The sequence below is a fragment of the Artemia franciscana genome, chromosome 8 (genome assembly GCF_032884065.1).
Source record: "Artemia franciscana chromosome 8, ASM3288406v1, whole genome shotgun sequence".
Taxonomy (NCBI): domain Eukaryota; kingdom Metazoa; phylum Arthropoda; class Branchiopoda; order Anostraca; family Artemiidae; genus Artemia; species Artemia franciscana.
Genome location: NC_088870.1, coordinates 32,776,087 through 32,798,087, shown reverse-complemented (window position 1 = coordinate 32,798,087; position 22,001 = coordinate 32,776,087). Strand labels below are relative to the sequence as shown.

At 34.3% G+C, this 22,001-nt stretch overlaps 1 protein-coding gene across 2 annotated transcripts in view; it reads left to right on the top strand.

Annotated features, from left to right (window-relative positions):
* The window catches only part of LOC136030309 (retinol dehydrogenase 14-like), a 63,054-nt gene that overhangs the window by 17,296 nt on the left and 23,757 nt on the right, over window positions 1–22,001 (top strand). The window contains exons 3-4 of one of the 2 annotated variants that reach the window (XM_065709202.1): window positions 9,628–9,720; window positions 16,679–16,915. In XM_065709202.1, the coding sequence (XP_065565274.1) occupies window positions 9,628–9,720; window positions 16,679–16,915 (330 nt within the window). The remainder of the gene's footprint in view (window positions 1–9,627; window positions 9,721–16,678; window positions 16,916–22,001) is intronic. The other variant, XM_065709203.1, reaches the window with a different exon arrangement.

The window sequence follows — 22,001 nt, the reverse complement described above, 5'->3', positions numbered from 1 at the left end:
CTAATAGGGCATTTCTTGTTTCGGTCTCACTCTAATTTTAGGAATTACGGGCTATTATATTTTGTGTTATTGGATGTTATCGTCTCTTACTAGGCTAAAAGCTATCACTGAAACCTGGACTGACAGCTACTGCTGTAACATTGATGGCCACTATAAAGCTTAATCACTTTATCTTATATCTATATAAAAATAAGTTGTCTGTCTGTCTGTCTGTCGAGTGACGTCCGTGTTTGTCTGAATTATTTCATCATATACCAATTCAAAAACAAATGTATTCAAGCCGATGTAGCTGAGTTGGTAAGGCTTTATGTTCCAGGCTCTAGAAAGAGGTTCCACATTCGAACGTAAAAGGTAAAAACTGCAAGACTACAAAAGAAAAATTAAAAAGAAAAAACTAAAAACTAAACAAAAAAAATTAAAAAAACTAAAAAAATGTAAAAACTACAAAGAAACGAAAAACTAATAAAAAAACTAAAAAAGCCAAAAAACAAAAAAACATGAAAAGGTAAAAAACTAAAAAACCTAAAAACTAAAAAAGCAAAAAACAAACTAAAAAAAGGAAAAAAAAACTGAAAAATAAAGGAGAAAAAGAAAACTAAAAAAATATAAATAAAACTAAAAAAACTAGAAACAAGGTAAAACGAGTTAGTAAGGCGTTATGTTCCAGGTTCTAGGTTCAAGAGGTTCCAGGTTCGAACCTTGTCCTTAGCATTAATACAAAGAAGAAAAAACTAAAAAAAGTAAAGACTACAAAAAACAACAACTAAAAAACGAAAAACTAAAAAAAACTAATAAAAGGGTAAAAAAAAATAAAAAGTAAAAAGAAAAAACTAAAAGAAAAACTTAAAAAAAAAATGTAAAAACTACAAAAAACTAAAAACTAATAAAAAAAACTAAAAAAGCTAAAAAACGAAAAAATAAAAAAATAAAAAATTTAAAAACTGCAAAAAAACTAAAAACTAATAAAAAAAATAAAAAGCTAAAAAACTGAAAAAAGCTATAAAAAAATAAAAAAAGGTAAAAAACTAAAAAAACTAAAAAAGAAAAAAAAAACTAAAAAAGGAAAAAACTGAAAAATAAAGGAGAAAAAGAAAACTAAAAAAACAAAAAAGCTAAAAAAAGGTAAAAACTACACAGAAAAAACTAAAACTAAACAAAACTAAACAGAAAAAAGGAAAAAAACTAAAACAGCTGAAAAAAGGTAAAAACCAAAAAAAAAAGAAAAAAAGGAAAAAAACTAAAAATTTATTTCATCATGTACCAATTCAAAAACGAATGTATATACAGGCTGGGACACCGGAACACAAATGACGACCAGGACACAGGGAATATACATAAATGACGACCGGGACACAACTACAACGGGGACACCGGGAGATTTTTTTGATTTTTTATATAAATGACGACGGGGACACAGGGAATGTTCGATTAGCATTCACCATCAACAAAGCTCAAGGGCAATCATTAGAATCATCAGGTATAGATCTGAATGCGCGAAGCGCCCCCACACACTAGGTGTTGGGGTTTTAAGCCTATTTAGTTGCTCTTTTTAAGCCTATTGTGCTTTGTCGTGATTTCAATCGCTCGCCTACGGATCCTGAGCCGGACCTCACTTTTTATGAACGCTTTCTTTAAAATTCTTCCCAGAGCCCCAATCGTGTAGTGTAGCGGACACAAAAACCACGGTACCCGGTGCAACATATTTTTTTGCCAGTTTTAGCGCAGAGCAAAACAACTAAGCAAACCAAATGCCTAGACTGTAACCGGACACAGACAAACAACCCTCTGTAATAGTTCATTCCATGACCCAATTGTCGTGGCCTAGGAGTAGAAATATAGCAATCAATACCAGGACAAAATATTCAAAAATATTTATTAATTATAATTGTACCACCTTGCCCCCCCTTCATTGAAAAATTGTTTATGAAAAATGTCGAATGTATCGTTACTAAGATCAAATTCAAGAGGACTGTGTTTTGACAAGGATCGATAAGGGCGTTTGTTATAAATCAACATGATTTTTTTTAGATAACTTCGAAGACCATACTGCCTTCCATGACGAAAGTAAAACAGTTCAAAATAGGGATGATACCTTTTTATTGATAGTGAAATATAAAATTATTTAACTGGATATTTCGAACACATATACAGTGTTCATCATCAGCAGTAAAACTAAAAGACATGAATAAAAATAAACAGAATTTATACCTAATAAACTAATTACATATAGTTTATTGCTCTTATTTTTTTCAATGCAACAGCCGAGGCAAATCTCCTTGGCCTTTTCGGTTCCGGTTCATTAGATTTAACTGACGTATTACGTGGACAGAGGTCATAGCTCTTAGTTGAAGTGATATTTACTTTATTTGACCTCAGTAAATTATCATAAATTGAGTTCAATCCAAATTCACCTGTATCTCTGTTTATGGAATCATTCTTGAATAGAATTTTTTAATTTCGATTGTTTCCCTGAAAGTTTGCTTTAAACCTTGGTCCCTAGACCAAGTCTATCAACGTCGGCCCTCGCGGAGCATATCTTTAATTTTCCAAATCATTTTATTTTGTTTGAAAATATTTCTTTGATTTCTAGTGACCAAGGTTTAAAGCAAACTTTCAGGGAAACAATCGAAATTAAAAAAATTCTATTCAAGAATAATTCCATAAACAGAGATACAGGTGAATTTGGATTGAACTCAATTTATGATAATTTACTGAGGTCAAATAAAGTAAATATCACTTCACCTAAGAGCTATGACCTCTGTCCACGTAATACGTCAGTTAAATCTAATGAACCGGAACCGAAAAGGTCAAGGAGATTTGCCTCGGCTGTTGCATTGAAAAAAATAAGAGCAATAAACTATATGTAATTAGTTTATTAGGTATAAATTCTGTTTATTTTTATTCATGTCTTTTAGTTTTACTGCTGATGATGAACACTGTATATGTGTTCGAAATATCCAGTTAAATAATTTTATATTTCACTGTCAATAAAAAGGTATCATCCCTATTTTGAACTGTTTTACTTTCGATTTTTTTTAAAGCTTGAATTAAAGCAGCAGTATTTTTCAATGCAAAGTATCTCGAGATGAAAATGTGAATTGATCTTATCAGTCGCTCAGCAAATACCCTATTTATTGGACTTTGAAAATGATAGAATATTGTAATATATACTACAATAAAACCTTTTGCATGTGGATTAACAAATTCGCTTCCTCGATATGTTTGAATTTCTTGTAAGAGCCTTTTCAAAGATAGATTCAAGGGCTTTAGCACCTTTATCGATTCTCTTTAAACAGAATAGAATATTATATGCAAAGCCACTAAAAACACTGAGTGTTAATTTTCCTCGTCCGGGCTGTTATGACGTGTTTGAATCTTGTCTGGGTTGTTGTGACCTCTTTGATCTGATTGTAATATATGCAATGGGAAAAAGGCTTCATTTTTTTTATAATGACTACCACGATCTCCATGAATCGGATGAAGAGTGTAACTGGGATCATTCTGTAAATACTCTGTCGGCAACTTGTTTTAAACTCAAGCGACTTGAGAAAGTGTGGTGAGGGAACTGAAACTTTCCGCTTCACTAATATTTTCGTAAAAGATTTAAACTTGGCCATTTTGAAAGTAAACTTGCTGTGAAGCGTCTGATTACCTTTTGGTTACTAATAGACGATGTATAGATATTAAGATGCTTTTGTTTAATATCTTAAAATCATCACCCCCAATTGGCGTGCTAGCATTTTCTGAAAAAGATTTTAAAACATCTTTTGATATTTGACCCTATTCTCTTAATCAAATTAAAACTTTTTTATTCCCTATAAGAATTTCTAGAAAGTTTGAAGACATTAGAAATTTATACAAATAACTATCCAATGATTGAAGTTTCTTACGATTTGCAATCAAATCTGGTACCAAATCAATTAAATTGTAACTGTTGCTTTGGATTATAACCTCATTCTTTTTTCCATTAATTTGTATATATTCATTTTCTGTGAGACAGGTCAGGAGTCTTTTACTTTGTCCACGATACGATTGAGGTATTAGGTCTTCAAGAATTGTCAAGGCTTTAGACAAATTTTCCTCATGCTTTGGTTGTGGTGGTGATGTTTTGAGGTTGATTTATGACTTTACTTTGAGGCGTCTTTCACAATAGAGTTTGTGGGTGTAAACATGTCGAAGGCCATTTTGAAGCCATATTGATTTTTCATCATCAACAATTGTCTCATTGTTAATAAATTTATCAAAATTATCTTCAAAGTACTTTTTTGGTGAAAGAACGAGTTCTATTTGCTTCAGATTATAGGGTTTAGCCATTTAGAGAGTACCGTTTACACATCCCGTGATTATTGTCGGTAACAATGAAAGAAATACTACCCACTTGAACAAACCATATCTTTAAAAATTCCTTTCCTTCCTTTTTACAAGCTAAGACACATAAAAATGAACGATGTAGATTTGTCTGACTACCTCTGGCAGTTAAATATTGCCTTCATTTAAATTTAAACAAAGTTTACACAACATATTATTCAATTCATTGTCAACACCATGCTTCAGCACAGCCTTCCTAAGTTGCACTAGGATGGTGAATAAATGTCAGTGTTCATATAGTTTCTTCAATGTCATGATGGCAGCTAATGGCCTTTTTTACTGTTCATGGATGATTTCATTGTCAAAAAGTCCGAGATTACACGCAAATCCTCGGGTATGTTTTGACTAAAATCCAATAGAATGTAACCATAGTGTTTATTAGTAGCTTGGTTGTATTTAAATTTTCGCTTTACTAGGACACATTTGCTTGTTTAAAGTTATCAGAAAACTTGAATCACCAATAACCCTATTGATGATACAGTAGTACTTTTCCAAGCCAGTGTTTTCATACATTTACTCTGATAACAGAATTTTTTTAATGATAAAACTGGGATCTTTCCGTTTCCAATTGCCAGCAACTGATCTGAAAATGTTTGACCAGAGTCATCGTTTTGCAATCGGGCACGCATATTTGTAGTTAATTTTAATGATTTTACGTGTGCCCATAAATTAGGATTTTTCAGAGAAGTATTCATTTCGTCTGCAGGGGTTGATCTAGGTATTATAGGTAATGTTTGCCTGAAATCTCCTGCAAGCAATATTAATGTAATGTCAAAGGGTTTCGAATTCCCTCGCAAATCTTTCAAACATTGATCCATAGCCTCGAGCGATTTTTTGTGTGCCATTGTGCACTCGTCCCAAATAATAAGTTTGCATTGCTGCAATACTTTACCCATCCCAGATGATTTGGAAATATTGCACGTGGGAGTTTCTGTAGAATGCAAATTCAGAGGCAATTTCAAGGCGGAATGAGCAGTTCTTCCACCAGGCAGGAACGTTGCGGCTATTCCGGACGACGCAATTGCCAACGCTATATCATTTATTGATCGAATTGATGCCAGAATCAATTTTATCACGAACGTTTTACAAGTACCTCCTGGCGCATCCAAAAAGAAAATTTCTCGAAACGTTGTTATCGACACAATGCATTATCGTATCATAAATGTCTTTTTGTTCTGACATTAACTTGGAAATGTTATTTTGTACATACGACAATAGATCACTCGTACTGTAACTTTGTTCATGATCCAATTCTACACTTGTCGAAACAGCAATGGTACGATTAGGTGAAGGCATTCCCAAATCCTGAAGAGGTTTGTTTGCCATACGTACGATTACCTAACCTGATGTAAAATCAAAAGTCATATCTGACGTCTCTAACCGTTTTCGAAGGAGTATATCTTCCGACATTTTTGATTTATATTTTCCCAGAACTCTGTAGGAGCTGATGGAGAGCAAGTTGTTAGTATGATGCCAAACAATGCACGAATTTGACTTGGAGTTGACGTTTCGCACGCATCATTGATGCAGTTATTCCAGTGTTGGCCATTCTCCAATAAATTCAGAGCTTGGCATGCATTACGGTAAGTGTCATGTATAGTACTGTTTACAGTTCTCAAATGCTCAAAGGACGTTTGACCGGGTACATTAACAAGATTGATTACATATAAATGTAATAAATAATTTCTGGACGACCATAGAAACGAACATACGCAATAGCATCTTGAGCATATTCATGCATATGACGGGGATTGCCAGCATATGACGAAGGTAAAATCGTTAATCTTCCAACGTTTGTGGTATTACCGTCATTTACAACTGCATCTCGCAAATGAATGTATTGTTCAGAGTGGAGCTTGGTCTGATTCAGACAGATATATAGCAAACGTTCTGATTCAATTTTGCATACATATCAACGACGTATTGGTGTAACAATTGACGGCATTTTAAAATATAATTGTCTTCATCCTGCTGAATCATTAGTCTATAGGAATAATAATGCATTGCACTACATTTCTTATTCATTTTTTTGTTAGTGGCTGGATTCATCAATTTAATATTAAAGTGATAGCTGTCGGTTCCATCCCAAAAAATGATAGGATATTGTAGGGCATCGTAGCATCGATGAGTTTCAGCAATTCTTACCAACTGAGCGTTTCGCTTATGAAGAATAATATCTCGAGGTAAAAACTGATCACCGACCATAACGATTGCCACTTCGTCGATAGTTGGAGCATTGTATCTACGCACATGTTGGCCAGGAGGCGTTTCGTCAGCGGAAATAACAATTTTATGCGTATCAGTAGGCATCAAATCGATGGCTGTTTTGAACAGACGTACTAAATTATTATTTTCGTGGTAAAGATGTTGCAGTTGGGAAACGATTGTCCTTTCAACGTTGGGAGAAATTTCGCAATATGTATTCAATTCAGAATTTCTATCACTGATGAAGCACAATTGTAAAAATTTATGATTCTCGCCTGAGAATGGTAGAAGGGACCCTGCTCTATGATAAACTTGCCCTTATATTTTGAAAGTAGGCATAAATTGATCTTGATTTTTGATTTGGGCACCAAACGACGTCATATGGATACATGAGTTATATTTTCTGATGTTTGATAAAAAAACGCTTAGATTTTGACGTAGTTCCAGTAAGCAAAGTCTTCAATGGGTCTGGGGATGCAGCCAGTAGAGGAAGTTTAACTTTCCCTGAGGCGCAACACATTCCCATGATTTCACCATTAAATTTCAAGGCCTTACAATAGGGACAAATTTTAGACATAGTCCCGATTTGAACACATCTACTATAATCATCGACTGGGCTGTTCCTGAATGCCAGGCGATAATTTTCAGGTTGCTCTTGTGATTCCTCGACACGCCTTCTTTTTTCACTTTCTCTTTTAGCAGCAAGTCTGGTTTTGCATTGCTCTGGTAGTTCCTCGACACACCTTCGTTGACGTAAATTGCACATTCCTAATCTAGCATTATCTCTTGAAGCCGCAACCCTGTTTTCACGTTGCTCTTGTGATTCCTCGACACGCCTTCGTTGACGTAAATTGCACATTCCTAATCTGGCCCTTTCTCTTTGAACCGCAATCCTGGTTTTGCATTTTGCTAACATTCTATAACATTGACAGTCGGAGAAATCTCCACGTGCCAAGCTGGCTAAAACTCAACAATTTATAATAAACCTCAAAATTTTAAGTATCTTTTTTAAGGTTTTCAAATTACATTAATCTATTGTCAAAATATTTCAAAATATTTATGCAAATCCCAGTTTTTACATTTAAACCCTCAACACAAAATACATACAACTTATTTTTATATATATAGAAGATATAATCTGGCATAACAGACAAAGTGTAACAGACATAACCCACAGACAACTTATACAGACAACGTATTCTGCTAAAAACGGCCCTTGGACATTGTAACATCCGAAAGAAATCCCAAAGTAAACAAATCTTATTACTTAATTGACACAAGCCTCTTAGAAAAGATTCTCTATTATTTAACTAACTCCTGCATCTTTTACAAAATATTTCCTATTACAAAACGAGCACCTGCACCTTGAACATCTTCGTCTTGAGGGGGATCGCCGTATAATCAAAGGAAGAAAAGAGTACTGGCTATGGGTCTTACAAAAGCCATTATTCCCCTAAAAATGAGAAGGTGCCAAGAGAATGAAACAAATTTTGTTACACAGGGCTTTGTTGTCTTGCGGTAACAGCTCTTTCTCGTGTTCTTCGTAGCACAGTTTCGAATTTTGAATTCGAATCTTGGACACATTGGTTTTTAAACATACTTCAAGTGCCCATTCATTTCTTTAGATAAGTCCTTTCAAAATGTGGAAGAAAAAAGAAACAAAATTAATGAAAAGTATGCTAGGAAATTCAAATATTTTCCAGCATTGTGGCAGAAAAATTGCATTAGAAATAACACCAATTTTCTTAAAGGGTATTCCATACGCATCTTATATTCTTTTAACGTACTTCAGGTTTCTAAAAACAGTAAATATTTTTAGGGCAATTGAAATTTTATTTGCTACACCTCAATGTGACAAATTTCAGATTTTTTTTAAAGCTAAATTTAAGAGATATGCAAAGTTAAATCTATAGTTAATGCCAAATTTTTAGCAAAGACTCTTGCTGACCTCCGTAGTTTCTTTTCAAAATATGAAAAAAAGAACTTTTAAAAGATTTATTGTCTATATTTTTTAAACAAAAAACACACAAATTAATTTTAAAATAGTAAGGGTTTTTCTGATGAAAGTGAAGACTAAAGTTGAAGCTTAAAATGAACAAAAATGATAAATTCATATTTTTGGGCAAAATATTAACAAACAAAAGCATTTCACATAAATTGGCTCTGGATATTTCGCTATATTTGAAGAACGTTAAAAACAAACAGTTTATTGAAAACACAAAACCGACGCAACACAATGGGATTAGAAAGACGGGGCCTGAAAAAAAAAATTATAAGACTCTCATGTGTCTTTTACCAGCATTGAAATCAATAAATCTTACGACACAATTTTAACTCCAAAAGTCTCAGAAAGCTTAATTTTTAGAAGAGTGTTATTCTTTAAAAATTATATGAAGAGAGGGCAATATAACAAACAATTTTATTTGAAACAGTTTTTCAAAATATTTTTTACAGTATGCGAATCAATAATTTTCTTTCTTCTTGTGATTTGACTTCACTCTCTACTTTCTTCAAAAAGACTTATTTTTTTCAAAAATTATTCTTTAAAAGGCTTAGAAAGCAAGATCGTATTTAAGGGGGTAAACCATTTTGGAATTCCCCCTGTAATTTCTGTCCGACTCATGAGAAAGTAACAAAAATGTACATAAACATATTTTTTATGTCTTTTGTAAAGGGTTTTGTACACGCCCCCCTAAGAAATCGCCCTCCTCTCCAAACGAAAATCCTGAATATGCCCTTGCTGGGGGTGTTAGCCCTATTCCGATATATAGCGGGTTATTTTTGTTTTGACTTGATTATGAATATTTATTGTAATTTTGGTAATTTTTCGAATTTATTTATTTATTGATTGTATTTTATGTTTTTAAGGTTTAATTATTATTTAGCTTTATTTCTGACCGTCCATGGTTTAATGTAGCTATTTACTTTTCTTTGAAAAAAATTCTTATGTGAAAAAAGTTATTGTTGTTGTTATGATTAAGATGGCTCATTCCTTTTTATCTGAGGTATCAGAAAAGCTTTGAACAACTTATTCTTCAATCCTCTCTTTTCAAGGTATTGGAAAAGAGACAGCTTTAGATATGGCAAAGAGAGGAGCGAAAGTGATAATGGCTTGCCGAAATCTGGAACGAGCGGAAAAAGCCAAAGGTTTGTAAGCAATTCAATTTAGCAAGCATATTTGACTTCTTTTTTTTTTCAAATATTTCTCATTTTTGAAATGTCAAGTAAAACCAGAATCTGTTGAAAACATTATTATTTTGTAAACATCTTTATCTAGCACTGTCTTTTCATTGGATAAAATCTTCAAAGATAAATGCTTGAAAGGCCGAATCTTCAACGATAAGTAAACTCAAACGACTTAAACATCAGTAAGGTACTTGAGAGACAGAAAACATTTATTATTAAACGAAAACAAAAACAGCAATAATTACCACCTCGAGAAGTAAAAAACTTGTCCGACGGGGAGGCAAACATACATAAGAAAATAATACAGGACAGAGAATAATGTTTTTTTGTATAAAACCAATAGTACAACCTAATCGGCACCACAAGCCTTACAACAAACAAATTTCAACAACAATAATAAAATCATACCCCTAGAAGTCAAGAAAAGTCACTCAATTATTTATTTATACCCCCCCCCCCCAAAAAAAAAAATTAGAAAAAAGGAACTAAACTTTCGTACTTAGTAAAAAGGATTTTTTTTTATTGCTCTCTTGAAAAAGAAATGTCACTATTATTTTTTAAAATCTGATCTAGGTTATTCCAACTTATAATCCCCCTAGAAAGCACAGAAAACTTTAACTGAGTCAAAACAATCAATAGAATTTTAATCCCTCCAGAAGATCGAGTGTCATAATTGTAGATCATGGAACTCAAATTAACTAAATTGTCAAAACATGAAAGATTTGTTCCCTGATGCAGCCTAAAAATAAAAGAAAGTGTGTATAACTCTCGTAGTCCATTCACTGGTAGTATCTTTATTTGCTCGTAGAAGTTCCGTACCCAATCCCGGGGTTGTTGGCCAACCGACAAAAGAACATTATTATTTTGAAGAACTCGTACGTGCCGGACAATGAAAGCAAATGTACCAAGCTTAACGCTACTACAATACAGAATATATGGATGGACAAGATAAAAATAAAGGAGGCATAGGATATATGCAGGGATAAATTCTTAAGTTTTCTAATTGTGTAGCGAGAGCAATACTTTGGTTTTGTCGTGTGTTTTTTTATCCTAGCACCCTGACTGCAGCTTATTCCTAGAAAGTGGTAAGGGTCTAACCTCTGCGGTTTTTACGGAAAGTGTGGACCATAGGCTGGAGTGATGAATAGGATTCTGTATTATGGAAAGCTTCGTAGAACTCTTGCCTGGGGCCAAAAATCTATTATTTCTACCCATTTCTGTTTGTGATTTCAGCTGAGTTTATCATTCGTTTTTTTTGCGACTTTTGAACCAAGACTGATTTTTTTTTGACGGCAGTCGATGAGCTGATCAAAGTATGTGCCATCTACTTTTTGGTAGGAAAATTCCTTCATGAGGTATATCAGTTTGAAAGTTTAAAGGGGTTGACAGCTTCAGTAGTATAGTACACACTGAAACCAAAAATAGGCCGACACAGAAACGGTATCAGATGTGCCTCTTGAACTTGAAAAGTTCTCCCATTGCTTAAGAAATTGGAGTTTATTCTTTGCTCCTATCTAAGTGATGACGTTAGAAACTTGGCCTACGGCAAAAAAGTCGACTTTTGAACAAACATAGATATATATTTTTTCGACGGTGCTCTTGATGAGCAGATCAAAGTATATGTCATCCCTTTTCTGGTAGAAAAATCCCTTCATAAGATATACCTGTTTGAAAGTTTAAAGGGGTTGACAACTTCAATAGTAAGGTACACACTGAAACCAAAAAAAGGCCGATACCAATTGTGAGACATATAGGGGAGTTTCAATCAACAGTTAGCTGTTAGCTCATAATCCTCTTCGGTAATGAGGGGTTCGTAACTTTTGCCAGTTGGTGTACTTATTATTATTTCCGGTGTATTTGATGGTAAGACCAATTTGGTTCCATTGGTAAGACATGTATGGGAGCTTGTAAGTAATAATCGGCTGTTAGGCTACAATTATCCTCAGCGACGAGGGGTTTGCAACTTTTGCTAGTTGCAATGAGGTGTTCGCAACTTTTGCGAGTCGGTGTACCTTGCATTTGTTTTAAGATCTTTACAGATTAACAACTTCAGCGTTTAATCGAAGTGAGGAAGCAATGCCAAAGTGTTTCTCTCGCAACACTTTACTTTGTGAAGCCGAACAAAGGTTGCTGCAACAAATCACGTTCCCCATGGAACGTAGATCTAGTTATTTCTAAGTTACGAGACAAACTTTTACTCACAAACTGTGCTTAAAATTTGAATGATAAAATCTCATCAATATAGCCCCCCAGGTACTTATTCGATAAAGCACACTTTAAAATCCCAAAATGTGTCACAATTTCTTCAATCCAAGGATAAAAAAGAGGATATAGAGAAAAATTACAAATTTTGACTTACCAAGATTAGTCTTAAGACTATTTACCTTCAACAAAAAATATAACCTATCCAAATTGTCCTTCATCGATTTCAGGAGTAATTCTTCTGTCTTTGCAGCATTGATAGCCACTCTGTCATCCGCAAATAATGACTCATTTCGGAGACTTTTAGTCATGTGACTAACGCTAAAACAACAATTGTGGATACACTTAGGATCCATAAATAGGGGATTATGCGGGGGGAACTTTTAATGGAGAAATTTGTCATGGGGGAAGAGGATTTCCATGAAGGGGCACAGAATCTTTAATCATCTTTGTGAAGAGAATTGAAAAATAAATATGAAATAGTTTCTTCAACTGAAATTAAGGAGCAGCATTAAAATTTAAAACGAACAAAAATGATTACGTTTATGAGGGGTTCACCTCCTCGTAATACTTCGCTCTCAACGCTAAAGTAATTTTATTAATTTCAACTATTTATTCTAGGGCCTTTGTGACTCAAGGGTCATTCTTAAGGAATTGGGACAAAATTTAAGCTTTAGTGTAAAGAGTAAGGTATTGACGATGGGGCAAACCCTCTCACAAACGTAATAAAAACATACGAATTTAGAAGTTCGTTACGTAAGTTAATTCGTAAGTAACATATATTTTTACTAATAAAAATGTTCGTAAAAGTAAAAGTTCTAGTTGCCTTTCTAAGTAATCCAAAATATTGGAGGGTAACTAGGCCTACTCCCCCGCTCCTCTTTTTTCTCAAAATTGTTCGACAAAACCCTGAGAAGGCCATATATAACAAAAAATAAATTAATATGCAAATTTTGTTTTCTATTATTCATGTGCGGGGAGCCAAAATCAAAATATGCATTAATCCAAAAACGTTCAGAAATTAAATAAAAAACAATTTTTTTTTACTGAAAGTAAGGAGCGACATAAAAACTTAAAACGAAGAGAAATTACTCCGTATATGAAAGGGGCTGTTCCCTCCTCAACGCCCGGCTCTTTACGCAATTTTTTTTTACTGTTTCAAAAATAGAGTTATAAAAAAGTATGAAATGATAATTATTTTAAAGCTTCTTTTAAACAAGTTGATACACATGATGTTTGAAAAAATTATGGATAAGAAATCCGTATAAAAAGATTATAAACATAAAAAAAATTATGGGTGCTTCATTCTGCATCAACCATTACAGAAGAAGGCCGGTAGATCATGGTATGGGTGGGGGGGCATGGGCACGATACCTCTACAAAAAAATTTGTTCAAGGACATATCCTAACTTTCTGTGCCATTTCAGGTAAATACACAAAACAGTCTGTGGGGGGGGGGCTGTAACTTATTCTCTAATCTCGTCTCCTTTCAATTAAGCTTGAATACAAGGGCAGTGGGTTGATACTTCCTTTCCTATTGCAGATAATTTTTTTTTTGTATTATTAAAGATTATATTTATATACATACCGACGAAAAAGATAGAAAGCTGTTGTCAGGTATTTTAAGCATTGTCAGGGAGTTTCTCAGGAGTGGACGCAGGCGTTACCAAGGATTTTTTTTTTATCGACGTTTAAACGAAAATATTGGGCTTTATGTTCCTTTTTTATATATTAAAGACTTACTTGGTAACGAACCGTAAATAGGGAGTTACTTGCGCTTTCAGCGACTAAAACTTAAAGAATAGTTTTGACAGCAATATATTAAAAAAAAAAATAATTTCCTTTGATAATTCTGAAAATATAAAGTTTGTCAAGTTTGAAGCTACCCAACAAAAGTTAAAAACCTGAGAAGATTTGCTCGATTCACGAAAGAAGGGGGGAAGTTTCCACTACTATTTTTGTTCGTTTCCTAATTCCGATCAGTTTCAAATTCATTCTGTTTGATCTTTTGTCATTTATTTCTTTTAAATGCTTTCAATTGCTGTAGCGACTTTTTACTACGCTAAGGTTTCTTAGTACTTTTAAAAAAAGTGTTGTATTCTAATTGCGTTTCTAAGCGGCTTTTGTGTTTCAGGAGTCCGTCTTAATATTTGAGTAAAAAAGTAAAACTTTAGCATAAGGAGTGAGGTATTTCGGAGGGAAATTCCTCTCATGCACAGATTAATTTCTGTTCGTATTAACTCTCAATGTTGCTACTACTTAATGCAGTTGCTAGTACATAATTCCGCATTTTTACAGATTCGTCCTTGAAGCCTCTTTAGCAAGGCTCTCTGATACTTTGAATCTGATGGTGCAATTTTCATTGAGGTTCCTTGACTTTTGCAAGGGTCCATCCCCTCCCTTTTTTTGTATAAAATCAAGTAAATTTGCTAAGGCTCGTACCTTTTGAGGGGTACAAAAAGCTAATTATTTTTATCTACCTATTGATATCAAAATTCCATTTTTTAGGTTACAGCCACTATTCAACCGAGTTGATCAAAAATAAATGAAGTGTCAGGATTTTTCTTTTTTAATATCCGACCAAGTCTTACGATACCAATTTAGGATGCTAGCGATCAATATTTATATACATGATTTAACATCAACTAGTAAGGGTTTATTGGGGCAGTAGCCTCTATCATATCTTTGATAGGCCTTGACATGATTTGAAAAACAATCAGAAATTAAATAAAAGAAAAATGCATGAAGGTATGGAGTGAAGTCAAAACTTAAAACGAATATAAATCATTACGTGCATGAAGGAAGCAATATCCTTTTTAACTCCCACCTGTTTACGTTAAGTTTTATTAGTTCAATGGCTTTTGTGTTCGAGCACTCATTCTTAAGAATTAGGACAAAAAGTCAAACCTTAGCGTAAAGAGTGGGGGGCTCCTGAGGGGACAGTGCCCCTCATATATGGTATGATTTTGTTCGTTTTCAGCTTGGTATTACGTTTTACTTTCATGTGATTTTTGTCTTCGATTTGATACCTATTCATGAAAAACGTTCTATGTCATGATCACACTTACATTTAACCAAAAAATAATTCCGATCTCTCTGGGTAGCGGGAAAAAAACTTTCTACTTATAAGCAAATTTTAGGAGAAAAGTTTTTTTCTTTAATATTTTTACTGTCCCTATTCAAATTCTTCTATTCAAAATTTATAACATGCCTTTTCAAGAATGTATTTTTATAATCATGGATGTTTAGAATAGGGTAGCAAATCAGTGTCTTGCCTTTTTGTTTGTGGGTATGTCAGTAATATATTTCATTGTAAAAATATATCAGCGATCAGCAAATAACTGACATGTGCAGTAACTCACACTTTTCATCGCATGTTATTTTTGTTCATTTATTCTGGTTAAAACCCATAAGAAATATGGGCTGATCAGCTAACGCAATCACTATCTAAACTTGAATATAGCTCATTTCCCCTTCTTTTTTATTTATAAAAACATGGAATTTCTAAAATATTCCCATCATAGTAGTCTGCTGTTCGTGTGTCCCACTGGAAAATCCTTAGACTGGAAAACCTGGAGTTATTGCACAGAATAAAATGAGAAGCCTGTTATGTGTACAGCTTTTGTTTCTACAAAAACTGTATTCTTCCTGTATCTTAAGGGTCATAAACAAAGACTGGATCATTCAAAATAACAAGCTTAGTGCGCTGGTATGTTATCTCATAGCTTACTAACTGTTTTATAAGAATTTTTCGATAAGAAATTGTTATAAGCCAACTGAAATAGTAATTAGATGATTTGAATATTAATACTTTAAATCAATATAATGAATACTCCACACAAAATATTCGAATTTGTATTTCAATATTGTAAATATATATTCAGCTTTCCAGTGTGACTAAAACTTCATACGAGCGAAAATATAAGGAAAGGTCCAGGGAAAAATGACAAAAGGAAAGGGCAAAAAAGGGTAAATAAAAAAACAAAGGTTTTGTCCAATCTCTCTTAAATTTAAATTCTTGTTAATTCTCAGTTTTCTCGGGTTTTTTGACAAAGTTACGTTATTTAAGAAGATCATATAATTAAATAAAATAAACAAAAAAAAGTTTTATTTGATAATTAAATAGAAAAAGAATGTTTTTATGGGGAAGTAAAGAACGAGATTGAAATTTAAGACTAACAAAAATAGCCCTATAATAAACCAAGCTTCAAACAGATAGATATTACTATGAATGAACAAAGAAGAAGAACTAAAAGGAATAGAACCTGGATTGTTAATAAAGTCCAAATTGTAAGAAAAAGAATTACTGCAAATAAAACATCTCCTGCCACTCCTTAACTCCTGCGACCGCTTCACAGGCTAAAATATCAATTGCGCTGTACTGAAAACTATAGAAACAAGTCGCTAAAATCATTCATCAACTGCTATTTTGAAAAGTATTTTAGACATAAATTTGTATAATTCTAGATGAAATTGAATTGAAATGGACAAATAGGGAAGAAAATAAGCGTCACTTTAAAATAGTAAAATGAATTGACTGTCGTTAATGTAAATGTTGAAAATAACGAGATCTGCTTAAAAAAAAATATATATACTTGACTCTTCATTATGAATATGTTGACACTTTTTGCACATTACAAAGAATTTATATTCCAAAATTGTAAATATATATTCACCTTCCCAGTGCGAATTAGTTACAAATTTAATTTTATTACAGAGGAAATATTGTCTATAGTAAATGAGGGTGACGTCACCGTGAAACACTTGGATTTGGCTTCACTGAAATCCGTAAATTCTTTCACGAAGCTAATTTTGCAAACGGAAAATCATGTAGATGTACTTATTAATAATGCGGGTGTAGCTGGCTTTGAGCGAAGGCTTACAGAAGATGGCCTAGAATATCATATGCAGTCAAATTACTTTGGACATTTTCTTTTGACCAATCAGCTACTGGGTGAGTGATCTTAATACTCAGACAGGTACAGTGGATTTAAGCAGAAAAACAACATTATTTCCAGAATTTATGCATATTTCACGATTAACAAAAATAAGAACATACAATTTGATGTCTCATCAACGCCCCGCTCTTTACGCTAAAGTTTTTTACTGTTTTAAAAATTAGAGTTAAGCGAAAGAGTCAAACTTTAGCGTAAAGAGTGGGGTGCTGATGAGGAAGCAGCCCCTTTCATATACGAAGTAATTTCTGTTCGTTTTAAGTTTTAATGCCACTCCTTACTTTCCGTTAAAAAAAACTTGTTTTTTTTTTAAATTTAATCTTAGTAAAGTACGATATTAGCACAATGTGTTATTTATTTATTTGTTTATTTATTTTATTGGCTTGTTTGTTTGTTTTCAACCGGGGCAGTCCATATCAAAGGAGTTGCCGTAGGTACTTTGAAAAGGGCTCATTCGAATGGAAATTGAAAGGGCTAGTGCCCTTTTTAATAGTCAAAAGTGATTGGAGGGCTCCTATACCCCTCCTACGCCCATCATTTTCTCCGAACACTTCCGATCCGAATTTTGAAAAAATAACAGTTAGAAATAGGGATGAAATCTTTAAATCGACAGTGAACAAATATAAAATTTTAACTGAATTTATCGAACACATATATACTTTTGTGATATAAGTTATCTATGTAAAAATTTTGAAATAACCATTTTGTTCAACGTAGTTGAAAGGTCAAGAAATTATGTCTGTCAGTTTGACAACCCCCCCCCCCCCCGTTCTTCAGTGCAAGGGCTGTAAGTTATGACTTGGGGGCATATAATTCTTTTTAAAGAAAGTGTTGTCGTTAAGACTTCAAAAAGGGGTCATTCAATTGGATATTGAGAGGACTTGTGTCCTTTTTATTAGTCATAACTGATTGTAGGGAAATGTCAACCCTTTAAGCCCATTATTTCCCCAAACGCTTCCGATCAAAATTTTGAGATAGCCATTTTGTTCAAAGTAGTTGAAAGGTCTAGAAACTGTGTCTTTGAGGATGAGAACACCTCAAAGCTTCTTGAAAATTGGTTTTAACTTCTGTCCGGGGGGCATACAAACCTCGGAGGGGGCTAATTGGATTGGCAATCAGTAGCTCTAGCGCCAATTTTAAGAGTCACAGTGGTTAGATGGTAGCTACCCCCCCCGACACAAATACGTATCATAAAGTTCCCTTTAAGAGTCAAAAGTGATGGAAGGTAGCTAGCCCCTCCCCCCCAACCAGCCCTATTTTCAACAAAGGAATCAGATTGAAATTGTGAGGTAGCGATTTTGCTCGAATAGTCCAACGAACATATAATAATTCCTTTAGGGTAGACACAAACTCCCAGTACCCTGTGGATAGGGCTGTAAGTCATGCCCTGGGGGCCTATAAGGTTCTTATGGAAGGAGTGGCCATTTAAACCTCAGTTGAGGCTCATTTTATTGGAAATTGGAAGTTATGGTGCCATATTTAAGAGTGAAAAGGGATTTGAGAGCAACCAGCATCCCCCCTCACACATTTTTTTCTGAAGACATCCAATCCAAATTTGGAGATAGTAATTTTGTTCGTTGTAGTTGAAGGGTCCATAAATTATGTATTTGGGGATGATAACCCGTCCCCGCAGTCCACAGAGCAAGGGTTTTAAGTTATACCCTAGGAACTCACAAGATTTTCATAGAAAGGGTGGTCGTATATACTTCGGAGAGGACTCATTAGATTTATAATCAAGTTTGAATCTAGAGGGTTGTAAGCTATGCCATGGGGGAATTTAGGTTTTTATGTTAAAATTTAGAAGAGGCTGATTTAGCTGAAAATTAGAAGTGCTAGTACCTTTTTAAGAGTCAATAGTGATGGAGCATCTATCCCCTCGTCCCCGACAACCCCTCTTTTCACAAAACAAATGTGATTGAAATTATTAGACAACAATTTTGTTCAAAAAAGTCCAAATAACATATAATAATGCCTTTAGGATTGACACCCCCTCAGCACCTTGGGGGTAGGGTTGTAAGTTATGCCATGAGTGTATATAAGGTTTTTACGGAATGGAAGGTCGTATAAACTTCAGATGAGGCTCATTTGATTTGAACTTGGATGTTATAGTGCCTTTTTTAAGAGTCAAGGTGATTTGAGTGCAACCAGCCTCCCCCCCTTCTCCACGCTCATCATTTCCCTTAATCCTTCCCATCAAAATTTGGAGATAACAATTTTGTTCATCTTAGTTGAAGTATCCCGAAATTAAGTTTGTGAGGAAGACACTCCCCCTTAAAACATTCAGGGCAAGGATTGTAAGTTGTACTCTGGGGGCATATAAGGTTCTTATAGAAAGGTGGTCGTATATGCATTGGAAGGGACTCGTTGGATTTGTAATCAGCAGTTATGGTGTCCATTCTAAGAGCAAAAATTGATCAGAGCGAAGCCACCCCCACTCTATACACACGCGTCGTGTTTTCATGAGATGCATCCAATAAAAAATATTGTGACAGTCCTTTTATTCAAAATAGTTATAAGACCACATAACAAGGCTTTTGGGGTTGATACAAACCACCAGAGCCTGAGGGTTTTAATTTATGCCCCTGGGGCATTTAAGGCTCTTATGGAAGGGATGGCTGTATAGACTTTAGAGGTGGCTCATATTGTTGAAATTGGATGTTCTTGTCCCCTTTTAAGAGTCGAAAGTGATGGAGGTCGAATATTCTCCCCCCCCCCCCCCAACTTCTCTGCTTTTCAAAAAACGTATCTGATTGATATTTTGCGATGGCAATTTTGTTCACAATAGATCAAAGAACATATAACAGTGCCTCAAGGGTTTACACAACCTCCCAGAGCCCTGGGGAAAGGGCTTTAAGTTATGCTCTGGGGGCAAACAAGGTTTTTATGGAATGGAAGGTCGTATGAAATTCAGTCGGGCCTCATTTAATTTTAAACTGGAAGTTGTATTGCTTTCTTAAGAGCGTAAGTGATTTGAGATACGCCCCCCCCCCACGCCCATCATTTTCCGAAAGAAACATCAAAACATTCAACTGTTTTGAGACATTAATTTTTTCAAAAATTTTGAAAGTTTCAGTAATTACGCGGTTTGGAATGTCAACACCTCCTCCTTCCTGAAGTCTCAGGGTAAGGGCTTTGAGTTATGTAATTTGTTCATTGTTTACTTATAGCATATTTTATGGAGAAAAGGTATACATCTTTGACTTCTGCTTTCCCAAAATACGAAGGGCATTCAGATGAGTTTTTCAGTGAATGTTGAACTAAATCTAAACATGTTATGCGTTTATGGGTTGTCAAAAGGGTGTAACTCAAGAATGACTGCGTATATTCATTTGAAATTTTCAGGAAATAATGAAGGAGATGATCAATTAACCGAAAAGGTCATATCTGCACGCTACTACTACTACTACTAATGCTGCTTCTACTACTACCACAATTACTATGACTAATACTACTGCCATCACTTTAAAATACTACTTCTGTAGTGAGAAATACTAAGGCTGAGGATATCAAAAAAATATTTGAGGAAATGTTAAGGGGAAAGTTGATTTAAACCAAAACATACTAGGTGTATACAGATTACTGATACGGGCGTAACAGCAATATTTTGGAACGGCTTTTCACATCAAGAGGAAACTTCAGGGGCATCATGAGTGGGATGTTCAGTTGACCAAAAGGCGAAATGTACCAGCTACTATTTTATTAATACTGCTGCTGCTACTGTTACTACTAATGACAATACGCTATTACTGCTACTACTCTTCCTATTGCTACCGCTACTACTATGATACTGGTACAATTATGGCTGCATTTGTGAAGGTGAAAACTTGACACAAGATTGAGGGATATTTGAACTAAATCAAAACACTCAATGCGATTGCAGATTATCAAATGGGCGCATAAAAAGAATTGATTTGGTTTTAAGTTTAAACTTTTCGAAAATACTTAAAGGAGAAAATCAATTGACAAAAAGGTAATATATGCATGTCACTACTAACGGTACCACCCCTGCTAATTTTACTAATGCTACTGCTTCTACTAAATTACTCATTTATATTTTCTATAGCTAGTACTTCAATTCCAACAACTTGTAAGGACTAGAGTAAGACTTAAAAGGGCATCTAAAGGGTGTCAAACGCCCACATCGCCAACATTTTTGGAACGGCTTAACATGTCAAGGTGAAATTTCTGGGGCACCATGAACGATATATTCCACCGACCAAAAGGCAATACGCACATGTTACTATCGCTATTAACACTGCTGCAAGTAACCAAATGGCTAAACATGCCAACTACAACTAATACCACTACCACTCCAACATTTCTAATTCTGCAACTACTATTACTATTGCTCCAACTATTACTTCTACAGTAAATGCTTGTAAGGTTAATAGCATTCAGATGTAAATTTCAAGAAATACGTGATTATACAGGTTAACAAAAGAGCAAATCGACAGTGTCATAGCAATTGGTAATTGTATTAAATTGAGTAATTATACTGCTGCTGTGACTATTGTTACAATTATACCTAAGGGCATGAAGATAAAATTTTCAGGGAATATTTATGAAAATTTCTGTTGTATCGATGACAACCTGCTATCCATATGCTGGTTGTCAACGCATATTAGCAGTATCTTAGAAACAGTTCCGTGTGTGGAATCATAACTTACAACGCTTGTTGTGGGGGATGTTGAACTTACCCAAAGCCAATATTTGCATCATAATACTGCTGCTTCTCTTCCTACAACAACTACTACTGCTACTATTATTATTACTGCTACTGCTACAACTACTGGTTCTACTACTACTACTAATAAACCCAAGGGTCTTAAGGCAAAAATTTCGGGAAATATTGTAACTGTTTTGAAATAAATTGAAACACACTATACCCACATAGGTTGTCAAGAGGACGTAGGAGCAATGCTTCAGGACCTGATGACGGTATTAAGTTAAAAATTTTGCGTTGAAGAGGATGTTGAAAAAAAGGTGCTTTGTACTCATAATAAATTTTTTAAATACATTAAACCCAAATTGAACAGAAAACACAATAAATAACCAGTTAACCTCAAAACGAGCAGAAATTGGCAT